This window comes from Acipenser ruthenus, chromosome 2 (assembly GCF_902713425.1).
Source record: "Acipenser ruthenus chromosome 2, fAciRut3.2 maternal haplotype, whole genome shotgun sequence".
Lineage (NCBI taxonomy): Eukaryota > Metazoa > Chordata > Actinopteri > Acipenseriformes > Acipenseridae > Acipenser > Acipenser ruthenus.
The window spans coordinates 37,712,365-37,722,266 of NC_081190.1; the positions used below are offsets into that span (position 1 = coordinate 37,712,365).

The 9,902-nt window shown below is 34.5% G+C and overlaps 1 protein-coding gene across 1 annotated transcript; it reads right to left on the minus strand.

Annotated features, from left to right (window-relative positions):
• Window positions 1–6,788: 6,788 nt before the first annotated feature.
• LOC117408448 (retinal homeobox protein Rx-B-like) lies at window positions 6,789–9,902 on the minus strand. Its single transcript, XM_058995620.1, has 3 exons — window positions 9,223–9,902; window positions 8,405–8,646; window positions 6,789–7,598 (listed from the first exon to the last, which is right to left on the minus strand). Exons 1-3 carry the CDS (start codon window positions 9,488–9,490, stop codon window positions 7,152–7,154), a joined length of 957 nt encoding a protein of 318 aa, XP_058851603.1. The 5' UTR covers window positions 9,491–9,902; the 3' UTR covers window positions 6,789–7,151.

Sequence of the window (9,902 nt, forward strand, 5' to 3'; positions counted from 1 at the left end):
GAACAGGCCGTCCTCAAAAACTGAGTATCCGGGAGAGAAGGGCACTAGTCAAGGAGGCCACCAAGAGGCCTATGGCAACTCTAAAGGAGTTACAGTCTTCCACGGCTGAGCTGGGAGACACTGTGCATACGGCAACAATAGCCCAGGTGCTTCACAAAACTGGCCTTTATGGGAGAGTGGCAAAAAGAAAGCCGTGAGACTCTGAGACCAAGTGGAAGAAGATTCTATGGTCTGATGAGACCAAAATAGAGCTTTTTGGCCTCAATGCTAAGCGCTATGTTTGGCGCAAGCCTAACACCTCACATTATCCTGAGAACACCATCCCTACCGTGAAGCATGGTGGTGGTAGCATCATGCTATGGTGGTGGTAGCATCATGCTTCTCTGCATCAGGGCCTGGAAAGCTCGTGAAGATAGAGGGCATAATGGATGCAGCAAAGTACAGAGAAATCCTGGAGGAAAACCTGCTGAAGTCTGCAAGAGACCGGGGACTTGGGAGAAGATTCATCTTCCAGCAGGACAATGACCCCAAACATAAAGCAAAAGCCACACTGGAGTGGCTTAAAAACAAAAAGGTCAATGTCCTGGAGTGGCCCAGTCAAAGCCCGGACCTCAATCCAATTGGGAATATGTGGAAAGAGTTGAAAATTGCTGTTCACCAAAGGTCCCCATCCAACTTGACAGAGCTTGAGCAATTTTGCAAAGAAGAATGGACAAAAATTGCAGTGTCCAGATGTGCAAAGCTAGTAGAGACTTATCCAAATAGACTCATCACTGTAATTGCTGCCAAAGGTGCCTCTACCAAATAATGACTCAAGGGGGTGAATACTTATGCAATCAATTGTTTTCTGTTTTGTATTTGTAATGAATTTAGAACAATGTGTAGATTTTATTTTTCACGTTGACATTATGGACTTTTTTTGTGTTGATCAGTGGCAAAAACTCCTAATTAAATCCATACTTAATCTGTGGTCCATATTAATTTAATTATTACTGTTCTTGAAGATTTCATGGATAGCAGTAATAGTTTATAATAGTTTAAAGCTTGCCAGGATAAACAGTTTTAACAACTTGTTCCAGAGACATCAGTCACCCAGTTACTATCATCCTAAGGCACAGTCAATGCAAGCAGAGAGGGAGAAAAAAATAATGACTCCTTTAACACTTCACAATGCATTTCAACATTATAAGTGTTGCTATTGCGAAAAAGCATGTATGAATGTATTTACTGTAATCCCCTGTAGTGTTTTTTCTAAATATTTCCTGAAGCTTTCAAAATGTATGACTAGATTAAATAGCACACATTTGAAAACATTCCTAATAGAAGATGTAGAATTATGGATCTAATTCAATTGACAGGGTCTGAAAGTATGTCTCATTCACTTTTTCAACCAAGTCACACAAAAGCACCTGAAAACAATTGTTGGAGTAAACAGATAACAAACAACATTTCATTAAAAACCTGCTTTAAATAATACCCAAGCCTGATTTTCAAGAAGAAAGGCTCAAGTATATTTAAAATGAGCCAAATAAAAATATTTTTAAAACTCCTAAAGAAATGACAACATTTTGTTTTAGTAGTATTTTTTTTAAGTTCATTTTTAATATGAAACCAGGTAAGAAATGATTTTACTTGAGAATATTTTTCTTGACTATTTTCTTCATAATAGACTAAAAATAAGAATTATATTATATTTACAATTCATTTTAAAAAGATCAAGAATAGTATTCTTGAAATATTAACATAAAGGTAATGTATTCCAACTGCTGAACAGTATGTGTACTTTAGCTCTGTAAGAAGAATGGACAGACTTCAGAAAGCTAGTTAAGTGTACACACGCATAGCAAGCACACTGGTACACACAATATGTATAGTATAAACAGTTTCAATGAATGTTTAACTTGTTTGTTTATAAGGCTTCTGATATAATATGGGGATCTTATCATATATTTACAGTATTTCACATAACCATACAAATTGCAGATTTATTCAGTGCTAGTTGCACATTGCTTCCTTATGCAAATCTGCAGACAGTGAAGTGCTCTATTTGATTTGATCCCCCAGAGCCTGTGAATTTTTTACACAGTGCAATTAAATGGTGGTTATTTAATTAGTCACTAATGAGTCATTAATTCTGACTGCCATTGTACAGATAACAAGCTGCTTTGGCATCAGGAAACAGAACTCTTGTTTAAGTGGGGAAGGAAATGAAATATTTATTAAAGTTCTCTGTGTACTGCTATTTAATTAATGTCATTGAAGTATGACTTGAAATGCCAGGAAATACCTAACTGCATGTCTATATCAGAGTGCAGTGCATTGTCAGGTTTTATTAACATAACAATCTATTGCAAATAAAAAAAAAAATCACTGTTTATTCTTCACTAATTCATACCATCTTACTCAGAAGTGTTAATCCATGCATGAATGCAGCCTTATACATGTGATCAACATCACTTGTTACAATGTAATAGTTGCTTCTGTATTATTTTTGTTCAGTAATAACCAAAATGAATGTTGACTTGTGCTTCTTTATCAATGTAAGTTACCAATCTATATGAAAAACGTGATTGCCCAGACTTTTTTTTTTTTTTTTATAACAATCGCGTTTATTAAATTCCAATGGTCTGAAAACTTGCAAGCTGATTTGCTAAACAAATGTCCTTAATCCCTGGTAACCTGCAGGAGAATCCTTCCCCATAAGATGGAAGTAATATTACCCCTGCACACAACAAGACGAACAAAGAAAAACAACAATTATTATTAAAGTAGAAAGTAATCTACCCCCTCCCAGAATGAAAATACAAAAAAATGAAAATAACAAATAATTCACTTGTGTGGTATAATATTGCTTATGAAATTTGTCACCTTGCTAAAGATGTTTTCCCCTTTAATATTATATCCATTTGTGCAATAAACAGAAGGTCAGAAAAGAATGCATAACGTTGTGTGCTGATATTCCAAATAATAGTTAATTGTGGTTTGGAAAGCTAACTATAACAGGAGAGGCCAAATCATGAACAAATAAAGTCACACAGCAAAGCTATCATCCACCATATTAACAATTGTGTTTTTTCCTACTGCTTGTTAAAAGCAAGTTTTATGGTGGGGTGTCCTTGTTCACTGACAATTTTGTACAGTTGAGACTTTTTAAACCCACTGCATTCTGGTACTCATACAATATTTGTGATGCTAGTAAAAAAAAAAAAGGCTGAAGATGATGATGATGATATATATAGCCTATATATTAGCTCAAAGAGCCAGCTGCCCTAACGTTTCGATATGTTGTACATATCTTTCTCAGTGGAGCCTGTGTTTGAATCAAAACATTGGAGGTATTTATAAGTTTTTGACGGCATGACAACTACTTGTTATTGTTTACATTCAAATTTATATTATATTGCTCAATATATATTGCTTTTTGTAAACATGTGCTGTTGCTTTAAACTAAAATCAACATATATGCAGAACTACATTGTTTTGATGGCTTAGTTGGTTGATGAATCTCACGGTTCGGAACTTTATATACGTTAAACAAGGACCCATGGAAATGTAATGTGTGCTGTTTTTCTTATTTATTAATATTTACCATCATTATGTATTAATCCAGCAATTAAATGGTTACCACCACTACTGTTGTAAACATTAGTTTACACCCGTTTTTTGAATTTCAGTTTATTTGATAAAAAACGATATATATAGTTTAAAAGATGCAAGTTACCTTTTGAACAGAGAGTTGAGCGATAGACCAACCATGTCTGGAAGAGGAACAATGATTAATGCCATCTCTCAGTGCCACCCTTTCACAGATTTTCTATGTACATCAGGCTGCATTGTATGTTATTTGGAAAATGTATAAATGTGGTTGATCAAATAAATATCTGTCTCAACCCCATAAACACCTAAAACGTCCTATAATGGTAAGGTGTGGGACTTTTTTGTTGTTGTTTGTTTTACATTTTTCTCTGAACCACTAGACAGCTCTGATTAACACTGTTATTTTGTAAAACGTTTTTTTTTTGTTTGTTTGTTTTTGTTTTGTTTTTATTTAAGTAACACACCGCTTGCTAAGCTGTATGGTTGTACAAGTATTGTCCTCTCAATAGCTGCTGGTCTAAGTGGAAAATAGCCTACTCTATAGATCTTACATCAGTAACAGATTTTTTTTAAAAGCTTTTTTTCCAGGTTAAAAAAAAAGCCCTCCTACAGTGAGTATGAATAATTGTGACCGGCTTGTTTCTGACAGCACCCTAATGGATACGTGCAGATTGTGAAAATATAATTAGGAGCCCGTTTTTGTCTGAGTACAATGAGTGGGAAATTGTGAAAGAAGAAGGTCTCGTTCTCTATTGAACTGTCCGCTGCACACAATGGATGCGCTTGTCAGTCCCTCTCTTTCCCATAATGAGACGTTAATAGGCACAATTTTATTTTGTTAGGAGCATCCTGTTCACACAAACAGGGGCTGATTTTTTTCTTTCACAATTTCATTCTGTTAAAACAGGTAATCGAGATGATGAAAATTTAAAAAAATTATTGAATTAAAAGCTGTAACAGCGGAAAGCGTTGTTAGAGATATAGAACAACATTGCAACCCACATAAGATTGGGACATTGATTCAAAATTCTACAAATATGAACTAGTTCAATGTTCATTTTCCATTAGCAACTGTCCCATATACAAACCAACTGTAACTATTGCGCTATATCTCCAGTAATGTGTTTGTCACCAGGGTCCATGACATGAGTTCAGAATAAATACTTTCAGTGACATAACTGGCCGTCACACGATGTCTTGTTGTGCTCCAATACTTTTTTTTTTTTTTTAAGTGTAGGCCTATATCACATATGTATTTCGTGATACTCATTGTAACAGTTAATTCTTGAAAAATGACCACCGCATGCATGCAAGAATGTCCTCACGCAGCTGAACGAAAATAACTGCTGTGAATGTTTATACGTAAGCCTTCCCTTTAAGGATGCCTGTGCAATAGGATATGGAATTCATATAACTTTACTATGGAAGTCAGACATCAAAGCGCATTAACGCAATATGAAAGTAAGACGTTTTTGCTGTTTTTGAAAGGCGAAAATCACACTTGTAAAAGTATATGTTACGGTAAAATTTCTAATATTGGACAATCTCAATATGTTGCCTACTGGTAATTGTCGACAGTTACCAAGTAAAGCGGTAAATGTCATAAATAAACATGATAACGCTTTACTTCGGACATTTACCGGTAAATCTCAAGAATATCCACGAGCCTTTGACTAATGACCAAATACTCTGAAATAAACATGATAACGCTTCTTTGGACGTTTACCAGTAAATCTCCAGAAAGTAAATGCCTTTACCAATAAGCTTAGTCAGTAAATGTGTGAAAATCTATTTATTTCTTCATAATTCTGAACATTTAACACCTTAGGGTACTTGACAGTTACCAGTAAAATTTAAGATTTACCAGATTCAGTCTTTTACCACCCGTTTAGTTTCCCTGTGTAGCTTTGAACTGGTTAAAGCTTGAAATATTTGCGTTTCCTGAAAATTTATATCGATAGAAGGTAATATTAAAAGGGGCAAATTATATGGGAAGTGGTTAAAAGCTAAAATGAGATTTAATTTTATAATGTTTTTCATAAAACATAACCTTACCATTTTTGGAGTAAAATGATTGCATCATTTATTTCTCATTATGGATTTATCCTGATAAAAGAAAACAATAATGCCATAAACCTTTTAGCTATCGAATGGCCAATTAACTATTGAAGGCACAGTTGTCTTTTTGAACAGTAGTTTCATCAGTGCCTCGTGATGATTTGTCATTGTAGCAGAGCAAGTTCAGCAATTTAAAGGAATTACGGTGAGAATCACAAAGTTGAACGACAGCCTATAATAATGTTTTTGTTTGTTTTTGTTTTTTGTACTTTTATTTTTTTACTCTTGAACATAATTGAGATGAATTAATTTAGTTCAGCTAGGATTTCTTTGACTTTAAAAGCTGAAGATAAGCTAAAAACAATATAAGACTGAAGCACGTTGTTTCCCAAAATATCAAATTAATGAATAGACATTCTAGAAAAAAAGTCTGCAATATACAAGAAATATAAATATATATATTAAGTAACAAGTATTGCACAGGCGTAAGATAATGGCCGCTCAACATATTATTTATGTTGTGTTAGTAAAACCGTTTGTTTGTTTTCTAAATGACAGACCATGTAAGCTAACTAATATTTGTACATTTTGTATATACCTCTTGCAGGCATGTTTAGAAAAATTCGCAAAGCTGTTTTTTTTTTGCTTTTGTAGCTCAGATAACTATACATAACAAAATAATCATGCAGATTTGCCTCTTTGCAACTGACAACCTGTTTCATGCACAATGTAAACTATAGAACAATGGGGATTATTAAATCGATATTTTCGTTCAAGAATTTACAAATATAGACAGATGGCAACGACTCAACTCTTGTACACTACAAAGGGAAACTAATACACATAGTGTAGCTTGCTGGGCCATGTTAATTACCATTAGCTATTTCACATTTAAAAAGACGAGGGATATCTGATATTATCAAATTCACTATCACCATTGTACCACTTTTTTATATTAACTTAAAATGATACACAAATAACGTATTTCATAGTATTGATTTTATATATCAAACATTTGCATGAGGTTTTTCTAAACAGTACAACTTTTTATTGACTCCGCAAACCGACCATTTAAAACTAATTTAAAACCGCGAGCCATTAACAAAAATAAAGAAAGTACAGTAGAATCTGGAAACATTCACGAAGAACGTGTTTAATAAACATGTAGCAATCAAAAGTTACACCAATATTACACGGGGAAAAATGTATAAAAGAAAATATATACAATGAACGAAACATACAATATGGGACTTGGCGAGATACAATTTAATTTCTAAGTGTTTCAAGTTTCATTTTTTTTCATCAGTGATAGCCATAATAAAACGAATGTATAAAATTTAAACAAATAATTTTTTCACGTTAAAAGGGCATGGTCTCAACACCAAGTTCTTCACATTGAACTGTGAAGTATACTGCTGACTAAATTATTAACCGTCAAATGATATCTGGTTGCTGATAATCAAGAGGTCTGTAATAATACACAACCCGTCAGAGCTCTACCAGGTTTTCCCAAAGGACTGAATGTGCTCCTTTGCTTTCATCCTCAGCGATGCAATGCTAGAGTTTCTTGGGTCAGCTTCTTCCAAAGGAAACTTATCAAGGAAGGTGGATCCACCACATTGGTATGGAGGGGGTGGGCCCATTGCACCCATATGCGGAAGGCTGTGCCCCATGGATGACGAGTTTAGAAAGGATGGTGACGTGTAGCTGCTTGGCATGCCCTGTGGAGTGGGCAAGAATCCCGGTAGGCTCTGCAGTGTGGTGGCTGTAGACATCGGTGGCGAAAGCCAGTGCTCCAGCGGCAAATTGCTGCTGATGTTACCCATCGCTGATTGCTGGGGAGATCTGTTAAAAGTCAGCATAGAGGAATCTTGAAGCTTCATTGAGCTCACTTCCAGTTTTTCTTGTCGCCTCCATTTGGCTCGTCTGTTTTGAAACCATACCTGAAAATATATAATGTTTTATTGAGGAAACACATTTTGCAGGCTCCTTTTTAGGTAATTTTAATCAAATTAAATATTTGGATTTGAATATCCTATACTGAAATATCACATCACATACTGTAGGCTATTGTACAAATAAAATCTTACAATAGTTTTAAACTATTTTTTCAATATTTGAGCACAGGGGTGTGAGAAACTGTCCATGGGAACATTTACCTACTAATATAGACATATGCTTGGAAAACACAATTGCTTTAACATATTAAAGAATACAGGTTAACTTTAATTGTCAGTTCACTTTGTTGTTAAATATATTCAATGCGACACGAGTCTCAAAGTTGCTAAACTTTTGTTCCAGTTTTTTTTTAATCAAACATTTTTCAACAAGTGTCAGAATCGTTGATCAAACAGCAAATATGAACAAAGTAAACTTGCTCTTTATATAACTATTCGAAACCATTTATAAGCTATGGGTATGTTCCAACGCCATTTCTAAACTTTTCAGATAAACACATTTGTTTTCGCCACTTGTTCACTGTAAAAACAGGCATTCTTAAAACCAGTGTGTTAACTTATGGGTTGTATTGTCTGAAAAAATATTACGTTTTATACCAAACTCTGACGTTTGAATTCTAATTACTTCATGCAGGCCTACGGTAATACTGATTTTGGTATTTTAAAACGTGATATTAATTAAACACAACACAACACGAGTCTAAAAATAAGAACATATACAACATTTAGTTTGTGTGTTGACCAGGAGTTCTTAAATTCAAGCTGGTGTTTGAATTGTGTGAGACATGTACCTGCACTCTAACTTCTGGCAGGTTTACTTTCATCGCCAGTTCTTCTCTGCTGTAAACATCAGGGTAATGAGATTTTTCAAAGGCTCTTTCCAACTCGTGGAGCTGGAAAGTCGTGAACGTTGTTCGGTTGCGTCTGTGTTTCTTTTTAGGATGATCTTCATCTACAATTTTGTTTTCAGTTTCTCTTCCTTCTGGTAAATCTGGACTTATCGAAGACCCCGAACTGCTTGTGCAATATGCGTCTGTAAAAATACATACATATTATATTTGTCATTATTATAATTAAATACATGTTGTTATTTCAAAAGTGATTTTGCTTGTATATCGTTTAATCAGATTTAACGACGACATGTTAAGGTTACGCTGTAACTGAAGTGTTTAAGAATTAAACATACATCTTGTGTAACAAATTTCAAACACATTTAAGTAGGCATATTTATGTTTTACATTGGGATGTTTTATTGTAACAATTGTCTTTTGAGCATTTAAAAATATAGTCTAAAAATAATAATAATAATAAATAAACACGAAAATGTGTTTATAATCTGTTCCATAAGATGTATGTTCAATTCCTTAATGTTGAGTTTTACAATGTATAAGTTACCTGTACCCTATTTCAAATGCAATTTGTGTCCTATATTTCATAATGTTCCCTCTAAGAATTTTTTTTTGTGTGAATCTTAACTTTAAAAAGTTTATAAAAACGAAAATCTGCATACGAAACACGATTTAACACTGATAAAGAAATACCATGTTTTAATGCATTACCATACTTTATAGATTTGTTCTAAATATAATTATTGCTAATAAACACTTACTATCAAAACTTTGAGAATCATGATCTTCTTTCTTCACAGGTGACATCTTGCTGCAGCAGGTTCTTGAGCTACACCGTTCTGGATCATTGACGTGCCTCGAATTTCCATTTGAGGGAAACGCTGAGTGCAAGATAGCGTCCTCCTTTGTAAATCCCAAAATTGCATCTATACTGTGGATTCTAGACGGATTTCCGGGGCTTCTCACTATGCTTCCTGATAGAGACAAACTTTCGTCCATCATGTTGGCGGAAACACTTAGAAAACGCATGGAACAACAGAATATACCAAATTTGAGCAAATGTTTCAGTATTATTAATGCAATATTCGCTCTCAACTGACCTTTTCAGTCTTATATATGTATATATTTTTTTAAAGATCAAAGCAATGAGGCTGTTTTACACACAGTTAAAACTTTCTTCCGTTGCAGAGTAAACTTTCTTCCAAGGTGCTTGCATGGATTCTTCGATTAGTCAGTGCGCATGATAAAAGTGTCCCACGCTCTTAACTTGGAAAATCCCAATCTTGGTGTTGCATGGTGCTTAGTTCTGCCCGTTCCTTGAATGAAGCAGCCAATGGTAGATATCTTTCAGCTTTTGGTAGGCAGGACTAGTGGAGCAGTCTGGAGGTGGCGGCGTTTTAAAGCAACTCCCTGACACAACCTTTTCTCAGAGTGACAGCCC